Source organism: Halichoeres trimaculatus, unplaced genomic scaffold (assembly GCF_033239565.1).
Source record: "Halichoeres trimaculatus isolate MK-OKI-2021-1 unplaced genomic scaffold, fHalTri1.1 fHalTri1_scaffold_21, whole genome shotgun sequence".
NCBI classification, from domain to species: Eukaryota; Metazoa; Chordata; class Actinopteri; order Labriformes; family Labridae; genus Halichoeres; species Halichoeres trimaculatus.
Window position 1 is genome coordinate 14449598 of NW_027437199.1, and position 19683 is coordinate 14469280.

The 19683-nt window shown below is 38.7% G+C and overlaps 2 protein-coding genes across 2 annotated transcripts; one reads left to right on the top strand and one right to left on the bottom strand.

Annotated features, from left to right (window-relative positions):
* The first annotated feature begins 2802 nt into the window (after nucleotides 1–2802).
* On the top strand, nucleotides 2803–10309 carry LOC141810937 (NXPE family member 3-like). Its single transcript, XM_074698800.1, has 7 exons — nucleotides 2803–2842; nucleotides 4194–4318; nucleotides 5781–6224; nucleotides 7395–7690; nucleotides 9014–9084; nucleotides 9467–9673; nucleotides 9756–10309. The coding sequence occupies exons 1-7, from the start codon at nucleotides 2803–2805 to the stop codon at nucleotides 10307–10309; spliced, it is 1737 nt and encodes a 578-aa protein (XP_074554901.1).
* A 3854-nt stretch (nucleotides 10310–14163) lies between these two features.
* Nucleotides 14164–19584, bottom strand: LOC141810831 (fibrinogen C domain-containing protein 1-like). The gene is made up of 7 exons (XM_074698660.1): nucleotides 19499–19584; nucleotides 19174–19248; nucleotides 18974–18995; nucleotides 18763–18866; nucleotides 17923–18040; nucleotides 15675–15860; nucleotides 14164–14637 (listed from the first exon to the last, which is right to left on the bottom strand). The coding sequence occupies exons 2-7, from the start codon at nucleotides 19240–19242 to the stop codon at nucleotides 14357–14359; spliced, it is 780 nt and encodes a 259-aa protein (XP_074554761.1). The 5' UTR covers nucleotides 19243–19248; nucleotides 19499–19584; the 3' UTR covers nucleotides 14164–14356.
* Between the last annotated feature and the right edge of the window lie 99 nt (nucleotides 19585–19683).

Sequence of the window (19683 nt, forward strand, 5' to 3'; positions counted from 1 at the left end):
ATGGACAGATCCATGTCGTCACTTCTTAGCTCACACCTGAGAACCAGCATCATCCTCACCTCCTTCTCCTCACCTTTTGGGAAGACATCCGGCCTTGCACCAGTTAGCATTGACATGATACAGGCTGCTAACAGCTGATTTCACATGTAAACAATGCAGCCATGGTTACATGTACGATCTCCAGACAAACACAGGAGAAAAAGTAGTAAAAATATCACTGAAGCCACAAAATGTTTGGTGTCCATGACCAACAAATGAGCCATACAAAGTAATGATCCACTCCAAATACAAAGATTACGAAAAAAGAAGAAAAAAAATTAGAAGAAACGCACAAAGCGGAGAGAGCTGCTGCAAAAGGCAGCAATAGCCAACAGGGCAGTGCCTAGCAACGCAGGGTTATGCTAATACGCAGTTAACATAATTGCACATTGGAAAAAGCTGAAAATATTCGCTTATGAGCTAAGTTCAAGCATTAACACATACAAAACAAGAGATGTGATTGCAGAGATGTGATTAAAAGAAGGTTGCAGATGATGCACCAACAGCAAAGCCGGAAAGGCCAAATGAAGTCCAACATCAGAGCAAACTGTTTACTTAGCTGCATCACTTTGATATATCATGACGTATTCATCTATTTGGCTCTATGTAATGTTTTATAGTCTGATTAAGTTGCCTGTTCACCTTAAATTCTTTCCCATGTTCACGTGATCAGCCATGGTCCATGGTCATATGTAGACAGCCAAACCCTCTGGCCAATCTGGTACAAGAACATTGGTTGGCAGATTAAATGTAACGGTTTTCTTTATCCAATCCACACCAGCTACCAAACTCATGATATCAGGTCCTGCAAAACCAGGCAGTGGATGGCAGTCCATTCCCTGTTTCTTATGCTCAATCAGCCCTTGGTTTGAGGGTGAAGCCAGAGGACAGACTGATGGAGGCTCTGAGCAATGAGCAGGGCTCTACTAACAGAATCAGAGGGGCAGTCTCGCTGTCTAATCTGAGTTTCTGTTGAAACGATTCACCACCAGAGGTCGGAGGACTTTGGTGATTGTGGGGGAAAAGGGTTTTTGTGGGTGGGTGGAGCGTCACTGAATGAGGTATGAGTAGTCTGGATGAGATTGGAGCGTTCTTGTACTGCAGCAGAAAGTTGGTGTAGAGTTAAAAAATGAGCTGTTCATAATGTGGTTTGTCCACTGTGATTCCCATGAGTGTGGCCTGGTTCAGTAATAAGTTATCCAATGGCTTATGCCAAGTTTCATTCAAACAAAAAGGATGCTGGTTGATGGTAGAGGGTGTTTGAGGTAGGGCTGTCAAATAAGAGAGAGATCCATGAGTGTGGGTGACATCGCATGGACATAGTTGGTGCCATGGAAAACTGTGTCGTGTGTTGGATGTGAGTTGCTGATAAAAGTCTATGGATGAATTCTATCCATCTTAAAAAAAGTGAGCAGCAATACCAAAACAAATTGAAATTGTCCATGAAATCCAGGTCATACATCCTGCAGGCAGTTTCCCAGCTAGTAGTGGAGAGGTAAAGTTCTGATTAAACAAATGGTGTTTGACAGTGGTGCAGTGGGACCAGAGATGAATTTGGACTTTCAGGCCTTTCACAGGCCAGCTGAAAGATACAATGCTTCTAACATGTCCTGGGTCTAACCAGGGGTCTCTTCCCAGCTGGCACATCTCCCTAGAGAAGCATCCAGGATGCATCTTCACCAGATGCCCAAACCATCTCATCCAGCTCAGCTCCACTCGATGCAGAGGAGCATCAGGTTTTGGTCTGGGGCTTAGTCATCTGGGAGAGGCTAAGACTGAGCCTAGGCACCCTGCGGAGAAAGCTCATTTAAGCCTCTTGTATTCACAATCATGTCTTCTGGTCACTACACATAGCCTATGGCCATAGCTGAGGGCTGGAACATAGATTGACTGGGTCCCTGATTTCCAAATGTAAAAAAAAAAAAAAAGAAGAAGACTTCCATATAAAAACATAAAACAGACCACAGAGCAAATGTTCAATTTTTTCTTTTCCTCCTTAACCCAGGTAAGACATGGTCAATGGTTCAGGAGTGGTTTGACACAAGAAATTAGATAGTTGTAGCTAAACCACCTGATCCATCTGTGTGTGGTGGCTCTTGGTTTTCATACTCCAGCCTCATTCCACTTCTTGTGAAGTGTGAAGTTCTTAAACAGGTTTTTCTGGAAAATTCTGGTCAATGGAACAAGAGAAAAGTTACTTGTATTTAGACATTATTCTAGTTTCAAGCAAATTTTCAAGCAAAACTTTCTTGTTCCTTTGCCGTTTTTTTCCTTTTTCTTTTTTTTTTTTACTTGTTACAAGCAATTCAGACCTATTTTTTTGTCTTCAAATGACTTGAAACAAGACATTTTTCCAGACTGGTCAGGTGAACGCAGCTCATAATAAGTCTAAAAAGACATTTACTACTGACAATAAGTCAAAAAACACTTAAAGATTTCATTTTTTTGCAGTGTGAGTTTTGTGTGACATGGCCGCCCATCTACAAACTGATAAGCTCTTACATTAAAGTGCTTTTTCTTGGTGAACGTTGGAGCCACTGCAAAGGATGTGCAGAGGAGTAAACTGATTTGTTTGGATGAGAAAATTGATTTACCCACGGTGGGCTAATTGCTGAACTTGATGCCATTTAGAGGAAGGGAAAGAGCTTTTGTCATTGGATGTGGTCTGTCCTCTTCCAGTACAAGGCAATAATATATAGAGTCAGTATCTTCCAGAGAGTCTGAGGGACAGGGATCCTCACTGACTGAAAATGTTTCGCAGTCATGTTTGCAAGGTTCCTGCAGGTTCTGCTTCTCCTCACAGGTAAGCTGGTTCTCTTCTGTTTGATGCATGCAGCTGAGTAGGTCTACAGTTTAAACTACTCATAAACATTCATTCATAAACTTGACAAATTGTTGATGGTGTCTTCGTGAGGTGGGAACTTTTTAAGCAGGAAAACTATTGTTTGTTAAAAGTAGGGGATGCATATGAAAAGATGTAATCCTGAAATCAAAGCAGCGCCAAAGGGCCCTTGCCCGTGTTGGCTATTGAACTTGAATCCATGCACCTGTTGAGGTGTGTTGCTGCTGCTGCATGTTAAAGTTGCTGCATGTAAAAACGGATGTTAGTTTTAAATGGGAATGCATGTGGAACATGTTTGTGGGTGTAAGTATAAGTTGTGTCCAGTAGGTGTCGGTATTTCATAAACAGCATCCTCACATGAGTGTCACCTGTTCGAATATGTGTGAAAAGTGTCTGGTTTAAACAATATAGTCTCAATAAAACCGTCTGCTTATAGTAATATCTGACGTGGTAAATATATGTGTTTGTGTGCCTAAAACTGCCATGTTTTCGTTCCATGTGAGGTGTTGTGATGAATAAAGTATCAGTCTTATCCATAAAGATAAGACTGGTGTGTGTGTGTGTGTGTGTGTGTGTGTGTGTGTGTGTGTGTGTGTGTGTGTGTGTGTGTGTGTGTGTGTGTGTGTGTGTTCTCTTTTAAACCCACAAACTGATATACTTTCATGTAAATATGTCAAAGTGGGCAGGAAAGGCACTGCAGAGACAGAGCAGAAAAACACCATCTAATTCAACCAAACAAAATAAATAAATAAAAATTAATTCATAAATGTTTTTATATCATACTAACAGTCAGGCTGTGCTGTGCCAAAACTTAAGTCTTATCATTGCGAACAGAGATGTAATATTTTTGATGAAAAAAATATTAATAGGGTTTTTTTTATCATTACTTTAGCTTCCATCATTAGTATTTGGGAGAGTTTTTGTCTTTCCTGATCGTCTTACATTTGTTTAGTCATCTTAATGCTCTTTTTAAAGATAACTACATGTGGTTCCAAAGTGCATATAGGAAAAGGCTGTTTTTCCCGGATACAGGAACCCTGAAGTCCTGGTAGGAGACATAATGGTTAATATTTAACATTTTGTTTCACCATTTTATTTCTTCTTCCGCTATATGTTAAGCCCCTGAGTTCCTATGTTGGACACTCCCTGATGACTGGAGCCACTTCAACAGCTGAAGGAGATTTCACAACCTGGTTAAGTTTTAAGAAGATTTCTCATTATCCTGTTAACTTAAAAAGTTAACAAGAAGTCTGAAACACTTTTCTGCTTTTATTGTGTGTGTTTTTTTCTTTTTTGTTTTATTCATTATCAGAGAAAAACAACCTTGAAGCCACAAGGTTTAATCAGACAATCAGCATGAATCTTCTAAAAGGCTGCGCAGTCCTTCTTTTTCTGGTTGTGGTTCTTTTTACACTCAAATACATGGACCTTCTGGAGGTAGGAACTTATTTTTACTGAAAGTACTTTAGTGGAGTGGAGGGTGTATTAAATGTCTAAGATTAGCCAGAATTCAGGATACCTGTTCACACTTTGTGTATCATGTCAGGACATACTAGGGTGATGGCTCTATGGAAAGAGATTCTTTAATGAACGCTCAAACTTTATTCGATCACGTCTTAGTTTTAATCTTACTCAGTGTTTTCCTGAGCCAGCTGACTGCCCTGCAGTATATAGTGTCATGCAGCAACAAAAAAATCAATAAAAAGAACAGGGATAAATAAAGCCATAAGCTTTTCTAAGTTAAAATTTTCCGCTTGGCTCTTAAGTTTTGTTTGTTTGCTGTCGCCGATGATTAACTTCAAACTCTGTATTGGAAACAGACGGGTGACGTCACTGGTACTACTTCAGTTTAGTTCATCTTTATTGCATTCATGTTGACATATAAAATATAAGTACAATACAAAAATAAAATAAATCTCATATGAATGACAAGGAGCAGAAAGAAGAAAAGTCTGATTTTATCTGCCCCTTCATTCATATAATGTTAAATAAACACATGATTAGAAAAAAAAATACTTCCTGCCAGCATGCCTTTTAGCTTTGCATTATTATTTTTTTTTTTTTTTTTTTTGCAGAAAGATGACAAGCAGAGCAATCCTCAACTTAAATACAAACACATCAAACAAAAGAACAACAGAAATAACAAAAAATTGCCTTATTGTAATTGTTATTAATATATATATATATATATTTTTTTTTTTTTTTCAGTTGCTTGGTTAAGAATATCCTTCATCTGTGTATTTGTTTAGTATACTATTTTGAATTTTTTATTTTTTTTGAAGATAGTGAATGATTTGGTTCCTTTTGAGTCTCTACAATGTAAATTATACAGTCTATGCATATTTTGGGTAATTTTTCTGAGGCAGTCCCACCAAGAATCAGAAATTTTCATGAACTGCAGATGTTTGGCACTTTTGCATAGGCTTCAAATTTCTGGACATGAGGTGCCAATAGAATTTGTGCCTATCCTCAAACCACATCCAAATTGATTGATACCAATAAATGCATGAAATAACGCACATTTAATGCAGTGGAATAGTTCACAAATAGGAAACTCTTATAAAAAGGATGAGGTAGTACTTTGTCAAACATTGACGTATATTTGATTAGCAAGGACAGAAAGACTAAATCAATGTTCATCATCCTATTTACCTTATGCAACCCCTGCATGAGTCAATGCCACAGTTGGACAACCAAAAAGTCAGTTCTCTATCCCTGCCCATAGGTTAGGTCCAAAATACATTTAGAGGCTTTTAGCTGTTAGGTCAACAGATTACATAAGTATAAAAACATGAGTGTTCAAGAAAATCTTCCATTGTGCTTTTTTCCACTCACTTTGCTTATAGTACATTTGTTGATACATTTTTGTCACCATCTTTTCCTCTAAACCCTTTGCCAGTTTAAATCTGAAGAAATCTCAGTCATCTACTTCGAGAAAGAGCCCACTGATTCTCCTGTGACAAATGACTTCTGCACCTTCAAACCGCTGCCTCCTCTAGAGGCTTTGGAGGAACAACTTTTATTAAACTCCACTGCTTGGCCTGAAACTCCACGTCTGTCATCTCCCCTTTCACTGGAGCATACAAGTGATCCTGCAAACAGCACCTTCGCCATTCTTCCAAAGAGGGGAGGAGGAGAGTGGCACGTAGGAGATCAGCTGGAGGTTCTGATAAAAATGTATGACTTCCAAGGTCACGCCAAGAAGTCTGGAGGAGATCTCTTGGTTCCCCGGTTGCACAGCAAGTCACTTGGTGCGGGTGTGGCTGGACTCGTGGTGGATCACCTGAACGGTTCCTACTCTGTTGTGTTCCCTCTACTCTGGGAAGGAGATGCACAAGTTGAGGTAAAGCTTAAGATATTTTGCTTAAGTTGCTCCACAGATGATGATGAAGGTTAATTTGATAATGTTATCGTATTGCTGATGTTTTGTTCTTTGTAATTGAACACTGTCCCCACAACCTACAATTGCTAACAGACGTAAAATAAGTTTAAAAGAAAAAAAAGGTGTTCCTCAAATGGCCCCTTTAGTCTTTTTTCCAGTTTTGAGCCAATCCTGATTGACCACATTTTAAAATCCCAAACCTACTGGTTAAGTAGGGCAGGTGCTCCTGTTAACCAATGCTAAATTAATTAATGAAAATGATGGTAGTTTGTTATTGTTTTTTTTTTAAATCAACAATCCATTGTACCATGATTAAGAAGGGACGCTGCTGAGCTGAAGTATTTCACTGACGATTGAAAAAAATAGGATTTGTTTCTCGTTAACAAGACCAAAAGAGACAAATGGAGACAAAACACTTTTTTTGTGGACCATCAGATGTTCAAAATCCACTTTTTCCCCACTGCGTGCCTGATCTGTGAAAACAGGATAAAAGCAATGCATTCCTGTTATAGGCTCAGTTAGCTGAGAGGTGTAGTGTTAGTAAGGTCACTTACTTGCAACAGTTAACCTATGGCTTAGCTACGCCCCCTTCCACTCATTCAAACAAACAATGAACTCTCAGTGACAGGTGCTATGGCAGGCGTCACAACAGGAGACATTTCACAGGAGACCAGTGAAGCAGAAAGATCACATATCATCAAGAAGTCACCAAAAAGTGTAAACTACGCATTGGAAGGTTATACCAACCATTACATTGTTGAGAAGGTTGATATAAAACTTCACTTACAAGCCAAAATGGTTAAGGTTTTTGACTCAGAGTACGAGAAAAACACAATGGTTGTTTTTGTAGCTTTACCAAAAGTTTCTCTCAGTTAGTTTGGTGCTACTGTATTTATACTGAATCATTAAGCACAATGTTTGCCAGTCTTTGTTACCTCAGCTATCTCAAGGAAAGAATATTTGTCACAAAGCAATTTGCTCTATGGATAACTTGGCAACATAATTTAAAACTTGTTATAGAGCAAATTCATGCAAAAAATAATTGGACTAAAGGGATGTTTAAATGAATGTTTTTTGTTTACATTTGAGTTTTGCTAACTGAGTAATAACTCTGGTTCTCTGTTCCTGCAGGTGGTACTTGCTCACTCAAGCGAGGCCATCACAGTCCTACGCAGACTTAACAAAGAAGAACCAGACAGGGTGATCTTCAAAGGAATCTTCCGATCAGGATCAGTCTCTGAAAGAACCACTTGTAATGTTTGTTTACGTCAAACAGGCCAACAGCAGTGCAACTACACCGACCTCCGCACAGGCGAGCCTTGGTTCTGCTACAAGCCTCAAAACCTGAGCTGTGATGCCCGGAGAAGCCACATGAAAACAGGATACAAGACAGTGCTCAAGGACAAAGAGGACAAACTCTTCCAAAGGTGAGAGAGCAGAGGAAAATAACTACTATATTATATACAGGAACAGGCAGACTTAGTGAGAATACACTTTAAAAGTGTCAGTGAGTGTGAGCATTGAGACCAGGATGTCTTATTGCCATGCTGGGGATGTGGAAGGTTCCAAGGTCCAGGGTTAATGATTACTGTGATCCAACAATATGGTTGGAATTGCACATAGAGGTCTATACCATCCAGATAAAAAAAAAAAAAACACCAAGGAGTTGGGGCTGAACTATAGAAATGAAAAGGGACCTGCAAAGACTTTAGGAGGGGCAGGAGCTCAAAGTTAAAAAGGGGGCACATGAAGCACCAAGTTAAAATGCCATACAGAAAGTACAATATAACCGTCTGAATTGTAGTAACCAGAGTTGGGTATATAACTACAAGTAACGAACAGCTTTCCCTGAAAGTGGTATTTGCAGTGATATCACGTTGAAGGCGTACTGATTGCGTAAGCCTTGTGGTGGGGCTCCACCCTGCCAGAGCTCTTTACAGCATCTCCCCTTAAGAGAAAATGCTGTACATTACTATGTGATAGTTGTGAAGGTTTTGGCTCAGTATAGCTTGGTTGAGGCAGTGGAGAGAAGATGAAAAATGTAGGCAGAAACTCAGGTTTGCGCGATACTGGGATTTCCCAAACTGCTCATCGTTTAATGAACACTCAAACCTTAACAAGCCTGGTCGTACGGCTACTAATCTCTCATACATGAATGAAATAGTTGCCAATGTTAACCATCAAAATATATTTTAGAAAAACAATCCTGTGAAAAAGCATATCCAACCAGAGCGGTGTGTCTTCTCATGCAGCAAGACAGAAGAGGGCGCCACTAGGCGGCGCCACTAGGCGACGCCACAAAGACCCTGCTAAAGGAACATTTCACAAACTCCACTGTTACATAGTCAAGGTTCTCTGTGCCAGCAGACCCCTCATCACTGGCCAGGGGGAGTCTAAACCCCTAGTTGGCTTAGTTACGATCAAGCCATTTTAGGAGTAGTTTCACATTCAGGCTTGTTACAATCCTAATTGGTCATTTTATTGTGTTTCACTACTTTTGAATGTTAACAAAGAGTAGAGCTAATAGGCCATAGAGATTTAGTCCAGCGAAGTTTGTAATGTAAGGTAATACCAATCAAATTATTCACAGCCTGAATTCTTCTGACAAATCTATTGCAACAAAATATAGTGTATCTCTCTCAATCAAGTTAACGTGCACATTAGGCACAGTGCTTTACTTCAGGTGATTCACTCCCCTTTAGTGATTTTACATGCTGTGTAAGGGAAACTTTTATGTCATTTTTCTTCAGGAAGGTAAATTTTGAAGTCTCTTTGAAGGCCTTGGGACAAGCTAGTGTCATTGTGTTGCCACAAAAGAAAGGTAAGGCATTGTTTGCTTTTTACAGTTTAATATTTAAAACTTAAAGTGCTTAAAACCTTTATAGTTAAAATAGCTTGGGAAAATGCTTACAACCTGTTGAAAGTGGGCGCTAGTTTAAACCCAGTTCTTCTGGTTTCTTGAGAGTAATCAAATTCCAGAAAGCCATATTAAACCGCCATTACTAACTAGCTTATAACTTTGAACCTAAAGGTTATACCTACAAGTATTCATAAACTTAAATTTTAAAAGGGCTTACATGTCCTAATTGTCAGCCAACAAACAGAGAGAGGTTAAAGGGAGACAGCATTGTTTCTCTTCATATGGGACTTGTTGAAGACTGATGAGTGACAGATAAAATAACCCCAGCCTTTTAACTTTCCAGAGCAAACCAAGGCCAATGAAGACAGTGGGAAGTCTAAAGTCGCTGGGTATTACTACCAGGGTGTATGGCAAGCAGTAGATGGCACCAGAGTTCAACAGTTCAACAATGCTTCAGCGATCAGCCAGTGTCTGAAAGGCAAAATACTCCACATGTATGGAGACTCCACCATGAGACAGTGGTTTGAGTACTTCAAGACTTCACTTCCAGGTAGCTGATCCACAGAGAATTCAGGAAATGTTTGAATATATTGATATCACAGCTTAATCTGTTCTCTCTGTTATCCTTTCAGATGCCAAGGAGGTAAACCTGAATAGTCCAAGTCAAGCAGGACCGTTCATGATATGGGATAATGCAAACAAATTCTCAGTGACGTATCGCATCCATGGACTTCCTCTTCGCATTTACAGTATCCCAACCAGTAAGGAGAGTTACGTTGCCAATGGACTAGATGAGCTGCTTGGTGGAACTAACACTGTTGTAGTCTTGAGTATCTGGGCCCACTTTAGTACCTTTCCAATTGAACTCTACATCAGGCGGCTACAGAGCATCCGCAAGGCAGTGGTCCGTCTGTTGGACAGAGCTCCAGGGACGCTGGTGGTCATCAGGACTGCAAACCTCCAAAGCATACAGCTCCCTGGTGTGTTAAGCAATGGTAACTGGTTCTCAGTTCAGGTGGACCAGGTGCTCAGAGCCATTTTCAAAGGACTAAATGTTCGATGGGTGGACGCGTGGGAAATGGTTCAGGCCCACCACCTGCCACATAATCTCCACCCACAGCCTCCCATCATCAAGAATATGATCAATGTTCTTTTATCCTACATATGCCCCAAAAAGGGAAGCTAGCCACAGAGTTCAAGGTTGTAACTCTGAGAAAATAAACAATGCAGAAGAAATACAGCACTCTGTAGGAAAGCTAAAACAGGATATAGAATTGGGTATATTGAACAGCTTTTTTTTTTTGTCTTTTTTTTTCAACCAAAAATGTTTGGCTTAAAGGTGACGGGGAGAGTGATATGAAACTTCACTCTCATAAACAGACATCTTTTACTTGAAATGAATCATGGGATGGCTTATATACTATCATCCCGTTTTTTTGCATCATTCTGTCATTCAGCGTGACATCGCATTGGATTAACTTTGAAGATTTTTTTACAACTTGTATTTAAAGAATGTGAAATTTTTGTCTCATCACCAACACATTACAGATAAGACGTATGGTTAAGTTAAATGTACATCAGTCATGCAACATCATACTTCACACTCTACTACACTGTATTTTGTGAAATGTTTTATTTTGGTTACAATGTAATTTAAATTTCATATTCACTGAAAGCTGGCTGTGGATGGATGGCATCTCTCTCAGGTTTTTCATTGTTCTTAAAAACATAGCTAATGGGGGCTATGCTAATATCTCCAAATACTATTTCAGGTGCACATACTGAACAACAGCAGATAAAATGCAGGTTTGTTGTTGATCACACAGTGTGTTTCTTATGGTTTCTCATAATGTAAAAGACGTTTTCCTTTCCTATACATATATAATTAAGGCATCCTTCAGTCTAGCAATCATGAGAACATGAAATATCAAAGGCCTCTGTATTGTTTTTGAACCCCAGCTTCTATTTAAAAACATGGCTTCTATGAGATGTAACCTTTGAATGTGCTCAACATTTGAGGCACACAGAAGAAATCACTCCAACTCCTCTGGCACTCCTACCACAGCAGTTCTACCTCTGTGATACAGTCAAGGCACACTGGCTGCTCTGTTATTGGTTTTCAACCAACCCAACGGTCTAAATTCTGTCCAAGCAACAGCATGCCAGAGAATAAAGTGGTTGCTTCTTAGTTTTACCAAAAAACTTTCCAGGTACACTTGGTGACTTGGTGCTATTTTTTTGGGTTGTCCAAAAGAAAAATGCTCCTCAGACTGTTACAAATTCACTTGGGCGGAAAGAAGAAATCTGTGTCTAGTTTAGATGCACTATTCATTGTTTGTGATGACTCACATATTTATTCACAAGAACAGAGCAGAGGATTCTGTGTCCCTTGATGTCAGATTTTAGAAGATGATTCACACGTAATCTCACACTGACTTTCAGAAATGAAACCCACAGAGTTAAAAAGTGATAGGTGAAACTATTGCAGCAGCTACAACCTCCTTCTACCTATATTTTCTTACTTTTTTTTGCTAATGTTATTATGGAATCATTTAAATAATACTGTTTTGAATATTTCTAGAGGGAGAAATTCATGCTGTATGAGTCAGATATTTGTTAATGAAATCAATGTTTTACATGCTACTGAGTGCAGCAGAAACATTATGAAACAAATGGACATATTTAAGCTAATAAGTAAGCTTTTACTAAGCAGGGGTTCACTTTACTTGGTCCTGTTGTTTTTCACATTTTGAACCAATTTTAACTCTTGAACAAAGAAAAAATGTCTGAAACCATTCAAAATCAATGCTGTTTTTAATTGTCAACTGTAATGTATGGGCACAGGTTGGTCAAGTTGCACGAACAGATTAAATCTGCTCAAAAGGTACTTTAGCCAAAATGGTCTGTTTATTTTCTTTGAGGACTTTATGTTTTGGATTAAGAGATTAGTTTGGCATTATCGGTAAGTTACAAGTAAATTAGTCTTGAAAATAAAAGTGAGAAAGAACAGTGATATTTTTTTGCCAAATCTCCCACCCCTAAATCAGAATACGCATGAAGTTAAACTCACTATTGGTACTCTGATCAACACAGCTGTGTTTGCAAAATGGAATAAACACTGGTAAATAAGAGAGTTTGAATGTGCAAATAAGACATACCACTTTCCATTCACAAGTAATTTAGGGGAAACAATCATTAGCTTTGATAGTTTTTTTCTCATGAAAAATCATCCTTGAAGCCTCACTTCGTTCCTCTTCTTCTTCATATAAAGATCAAGCAAACTAACTGGTCAGCAGTGCTGCCACAGTTACTTTGAAAAAGTAATCTGCTTAATGATTACTGATTACTCCTTTAAAAAGTAACTTAGTTACTTTACTGAATACTTGATTTTAAAAGTAACTAAGTTAGATTACAAGTTACTTTGTTAGTTACTTTCAGCAGCTACCGAAAACGCACACAGCTGCATAATTTAGTTAAACTGTGGGATGCAATTAAATGAATTATAATATGAGTCTACATGTTTTGTTTTGAAGGAACATGCAGACATTGGTAGTCATAAAACGCGGACTTTACAACTGAAAACAAAAATATTCATTTTATACATTATGAGTTTCAAAATACAACTAAAGACAGTTTTTGCAGTAATATTTTTGGTACACTACAGCAATATTCACTTAAATTTTAGGTTTAAATTATTTTATTTTTAAATGCTTTGTTTTACTCTAGTTTGGTTTTTATCAGTTTCATTTTTGTTAAAGCTATAGTCTGTTGATCCTGCATTTGTAGTAAAATAACCAAAAATAATTGTTGCTGCAGTGTGGGCTCACATAATCCTCAGTACACTGCTCAGGGCACCCCAGTCTAAAAAGTCTGGGCACGCCCCTGCTTGTGCCTCGTTGTAGCCTATTGCCTATTGTACTATTGCCTGTTAAGTTGCTCTGTTCCTCAACGGATGGATTTGAGCTCAAATGAGTGTTCAGCTCATGGAATACAGGGAGTTAGTGACAGACGGAACTCACCTTTCCCCCAGGTAAAAGTCAAACAACTTCTCAAGCGTTAATGTCCGCAGTGGGCTGCTCTCCCTCTCACTGATTCCTAAACGTTTCAGTCAAAGATCTTAAGCAAACTGCCGGCACAGAGTGAACAACGAACTGTAACACTGTCATCTTTAGCTGACAGACTCAAAACAGTGACTGTGTTTCCAGCTAGGAAATGAACATCTCTCCTCTCCCTCCTCTGTTTACCTTTGTGTGCTGGCTGCTAACACACGAGAGTTGTTCACATGCTGAAAACGTGATGAACACGTGACTCCCGTCACTCCCTGAGATGCAAGAAAAAGACATTTAGATTTTTCTTTTACAAGAAAAATGAAAAGAAAAGTAACGCACGTTTACTTAGTTAAGTAACTTTAATCTGATTACTGTTTTGGAAATAGTAACACGTTACATTACTCGTTAATGAAAAAAGTGGTCAAATCACAGTAACGCGTTACTTAGTAGTGCGTTACCGGCATCACTGCTGGTCAGTACGGGGAGTAATCTGCAAACTTTCCATCTCTTATTTTCCGACACTGGTTCACAACCCCAGACAACATTTATCTAGCCAATCAGCGCAGCCCTTTTTTATAACAGCATCCTGCCCACTCAGCTCACTGCACAGATAATGAGGTAATAAACTGAGAGACTGAATGTGTTGTGGTTTGTTTTCACCTAAATATATATATAAAAAAAGTTGTTCAAATGAAAGTTGTCAACTGCTGTAAAATAACACTATATGGGACCTTCAAAGAGAATTAAAAACCAAATCAGGTTGTTCAGTTTAATTGAAATGAATTTCATAAAAATAAACTGAAGAATGAAATCAAGTAAATTCTGATTTCTACATGTTTATTCAAACTTCAGGTTAAACAACCAAGCTTTGAAATATGGAAATCCATTATTTTGGGAGACTTTTGACAGGAGTAACTAAATAATGACCTCTTCTAACACTGTCAGGGAGAAAACAAAATTTTCAACTTAATTAGTTTTTGTGTGTCTCAGTCATTAAGAATTGATTTAACTATAATGGATATTTCATATCTCAAAATGAATAGAAAATCTGATAGGACGCCAGCTTTATAATCTGTGTCTAAAACTAGAAGCAAGTTAAATAGTTTTCATTATTTTTGGAAATGTTGCTTAAGTCTAATAACAGTTTTGCTGCTACAAGTATGAAAGAGTAAGTTGCAACCCTCTCACACAGACTTGATCATCATTCTTGTAGCCCTCATGGAGTAAGGCACACGGGTTTTCCAGGTTTTCCAGTGGAGGCCAGATGCCCATCCAGTGTGGTCACCTCTGGGGTGCCAGTCACCATTCAGACAGGCGGATCCACAGCGGCTGTACCACCAACCACCTCCTGCTGTAAATGAGCACTCCATTTGGGCAATATCCCCAAAGATGCATGGGGAACAACCGTCGTTGTCTCTGTCCATGGTGCTGAAGCCAAAGTTATTCTGGTCACGAAGCGCATCGCCTTAAGACAAAAGAGGAAATCCTTTAGGAAGTCTGGGTATGAGAAATCAAGATGTCCTTAAAATAAAACTGTAGCCAAGGAGTGGCACCTCTAACCATCCAACCATCAAAATAAGGTCAGGTGAATCCATGAAAAAATGCCAAAGTTTCATCAGTAGATGTTTGAATTCATATTGGCAACTCTGCTATCAGAGCTGTTTGTATATCACTCAGATTTATATCCTTTTTTCACACTCTTTCAGTCAGCAGTCATGTCAGTATGTTGGTGGCAAACACGTCAACAGACAGAGATGTCAAGCAGAACCAGGCTACTGCTGAAAAGCAATCGGCTATAGTTTGTTGACAAGTAGGATAAAGAGGTTTTCTGAGTGTCAAGTACGAGTTTGGAGACAATCTGAGCCAGAGATCAAAGTTAGTAAGGTGGAAATGAACTGACTAACCTACATTCATGGAGAAATCTGCTATGAGAGTGCAATGCACATCTGGAAATTTACAAGAACAATGATAATTTCTCAAAAAAAGTGAAAATGTTATATAATTATACCAAACGTGCATAGCTGTTGGCAAACTGCTACATTTTCATGTTGTAGAAATCTCTGTATCTGTCCATGAATAGCTCGAAACGCTGCATTCTGAGATGTCCACAAAATCAATCTTCGTGTAAAATTTAAATTTCCAAAACACAGAGCCTCTTTCTAAAGCTGCAATGTGCAGCATTTCATCATATTATGATGATTTTGTAGACTTAAAAAATATTCAAACTCAGCGACCTAGAATAAGTTGATTTTTAATTAACCATGTGTCGTGTACCAGAATCACATTTGTTGTCATTCATTCAGTGTTTGCAGAGTTTTTTATAGTTTGGGTCTTAATTTGAAACTGAGGCTGCCAGAGTGTTTCGGTGTCTTGCTAGCAGCACAAAGTTGAAGAATGAAATGGAAAGGTGAGGAAAAGACTCTTTCAATGGGCATAAATCAAAGTCGGAAAAAAGATACAATACAAGTACTTTAGGAAAGAAAAAATGAACAAAACAATTACCTGCATTTCCACTGTATCTCCCAATATGCAGTTTGTAATTTGCCCTCTCAGTGTCAATGCGAAAGTTTTGGTAAACAGCATGAGCAGTTCCATTCTCATGGTCCCACATGTCCACTCTCAGGGTCCAATTCTTGTTTTTTGTCCTGGTCAGAAGAGAAACCTTTCTCAGGCCCAGCCAATGGTCCTCTGAAAGATTCAACAGGGCAAAAAGGCAGGCTTTATCCTTCTTAGTCTAGCTTGGGGTGGCCAACCTGTGGCTTGCAAGCTGCATGTGACTCTTTGCCTTTCAGTGTGTGGCTCTTTAATCCATTCATAAAAAAGTATGCATAAATACATATATATTGTTATGAGTAGCGGGGTGCTGATCAATCTAAAATATTGATATATTGATGCCAACATTGGGATCAGTATTGATCAATACTTGGGTGATGAGGTTGATACTTAAGTTTCAGTTTCTTTTCTCTACATGTGCTCCTCTCAATTGCTCATGTGCTCATCTTTATCAATCTATCTATCTAGATAGATAGATAGATAGATAGATAGATAGATAGATAGATAGATAGATAGATAGATAGATAGATAGATAGATAGATAGATAGATAGATAGATAGATAGATAGATAGGTGGAACTTTGTCTTTTCTGTAGTAAAAACAGAAATTTGTCTTTGACACACCTCCAAGTACAAATTTAAACACACTAACAAACACAATAAATCTCAATTTGAAAATTGGAAATGTACTGTTATTTTGTTTATGTGTGACAGGAAGTGGGTTTGTAAGACCCCATGATGTGGGGCACTTTGTAGTACTACGGTAATTTTTGTGGCTCTTGGTTTCTGACTGGTTGGCTAACCCTGAACTAAGGCATCAAAATCATGTCAGGATTTCCCAACCCAAAAGCAAATATTTCATTGTAATACAAGTTTTCATTGAAACAGGTTAGTACAACAAAAATTCTCCTCACAGTTAAGTTATATACAGTTGCACTCAAAATTCCTGAGAATCTTATCCTGCTCCTGTGGGTCATGACCTCCAGCACACTATTCTTAGGTTTGTGTGCTTCAACAGCTTTTATCAAATGGTGGACTCTAAGGTATGCTTTGGATTATTGTACCGTTGGCAGTTCCAACAGTTCAGTTTCCTCACAGATGGCAGGATATTTCCTCTCAGGACTTCCTAATTCTTATTTGAATCTATCTTGCCCTTCACATGTTACAGTTTTTTCAGTGCCAGGAGAACAAAAGCAGCCCCAGAGCATCACCACCGCTATACCTCTCTGTATGTTGGATGGTCTTATCAACAAATGCAGCATTCTTCCTTTTCCATATATACACCTAATCCACTGGCCATTCCAGTTGTATCACATTGCTCAACCAAACAAGTCCTACTAACATCCCTGAGTTATTTGAATGGTTTGAGCATCAAACTAAGTTGAAAAGGAGCTTGAATAAATCTGAGTGCAGCTGTATGTTCTCAAAGTTTGTTTATATCCTACTGACCCTCAGTGGCATTTTATTAAGGAAAATATTTAAAATATGGATGCAATCAGGTCTTAGACTGGACTTAAGCTCATTTTCCCTTGCTCTTAACCTGATTCATTTGATTCCAGCCAGTTGACAATAAGCTTATTGTTTGAATTAGCTGTACTTAAGCAGAGTGGCATCTGAGCTGTGAATGGTATTGTAGCCTTATGATATACTGAATTGAAGTGATACACTTTATCCATCATTTGTGTTGTTAAACAGTCTTTAACTTGTAAATTTCCATCCTTGGAATTCATAGTTGTCAAATTCCTGAAAGGTTACCTGTAAAAAAGCAGTTAAGCGCCGTACTGGCACGTGCTGGTGGTGAACAGCGGTTACTTATGTTGTGTTTATAGCTTGAGAAAAATTCTGGACCCTAGTTATTTCTGAGTACGGGCAGAGGTGGTCTTTTAGGCAGAAATAAAGAGATTTTGGCCATTTCATGCATTTAGCAACATAACAGGCGGTTTGTTGCCTGTGCTGTAATGTCGTAGCCTAGAGGTACGACATTACAACACAGGCTAAATACAGGCTGGTATTTAGTAGAGATCATCACTGTCATCACGCGACAGACTGACGAACCAGCAACCAGTGAGGGGTTCATCTCAGGATATGTCACTACACAAGTATGAATTAGGCTTACACATAACACCCTCAACAACCTGTTTCAAAATCTCAGTCATAATTACAAATCAGGAGTAAGACAGTGGTAAAGAAGAACTTACGTCTCAGGTTTCCGAAACCTTTACTATAAGCCGCCCAATTCCTGTAGAAGGACACTGCTCCTCTACTGCGCCTCTGAAACACCGTCCAGCCTCCATCAGATCGCATCTCGCAGTACACCTGAGCAGAAAGTCAAGAAAATAACATAAGCTAGCTCTGAACACTTATTCAGCTAATTTTCATTATCCAAGGCTCCTGTGAGGGATTCTTCATAACCAATTATAAAACAGAAAAAAAACAGCCGAGACCATCATCAAGGAGATTTAACCATTTTATGTGTACTAAATTTATTTTGCTGTCATGACTGCCACCTGTGCAGCATCAGACTCTGTGATTAACAGCATGATGCCCAAACAGCTTATATAGTCACAGGTTACTGCTCTGTTGTGACTCTTTTTTAGTTAAAAACAGGCTATGTACAGAAACACAACAACTGTGTGATACTTTGATGATGACTGTTGAAGTAGATTGTGTCTGCACATGCATGGTGCTCTGTTCCTCTCTCTGACCAGCGTAGTGTAGGAGTAATTGTCCCATTATTATGTCTTAGTCATTTACAGTACAGGGGTATAATAAGATGTTGCCTTGAGGTGACAGTTTGAATCAGGTAAATGGTTGATACCAAGATCAACACCAGAAGAAAACATGAATTCAACAATTGCTCTGACTAAAATGTACAGAAGCAGAAACAGGTGCTTCTAACCAGGGTCCACTCGGAACCTTATCTGTTGTTTCTATACATATAAAATACTAACATACACAGAAATGTAAACCTTTATCGAAGTTGCTTGCAGCAATTTGAGACGCTGTCAGAATGTCAGGTCTGTGGTCTGTTGTAATACCTTAAATGGTGTCCTGCCTCTGGCCGGCTGGATCACATAAACTCCACTGGTAGCCTGTGGTGAGAGGATCTTAATGCGCGTACAGTCTGTTCCACCGGGTTTAACTGGAGACAGATAAGAGGACAAAAAACATGCAATCTCAATAAATATAAAACCTGAAATTCATTTTCTTAAAGACATTGAAAGTGCACCATAATAAAATACAACATACCTTGGGAGGAACCACCGTCCCACTATAGCAATACAAAAGAAACAGGAATGAAACTTGTTCTACTGTCACAATTCAACTCAAAATATTAACAACGCTTTGGTTAGTCGAAGATAAACTGTTGATAATTGTAATAATAAATCAGATTCATATTGCGATTTTATGTAATAATAGATATAGAGGAGGAATTAGGGTCTATTTACCTCTGTCTGTAATGAGCAGGTGAAAAGAAGTGTTAAAATGACACAGGTATACCCAAAATGAATCTCCATTTTGACCTGTTTTAGAGATACACAGCAGAATTTCAGTCTCAATAAATAATAACAACAAAAAAAAAATCTACATGTTTCAAAGATGTGAAATATTTAACATATATTCAAAGCCTGGCACAAATGCTTCTGAAACCAAACTGTAGAGCTCTAATTTCTCAAAACTATAGAGCAACAAATGATAATGATTGGACATTTTATCATAAGGCTGAACTGCAAAGTAAAGTGCTACTATCACTATCCTGTAAGCCATACTTACCTGTGTGTTGGATGAACCTTGTATCCAAGCTCACATTCTCTCACAGAGCGCTTGCCTTTTCTTACATACTCGACCACCACACCTTCTTGGTGAGCAAAAGTGCTGTCACTTCCTGTCCTGGAAACTGAGCTAATAGAAACAGCAGTTCCAGGCAGCTCACTTTCCCTTTTGCTTTGAAAGTACTC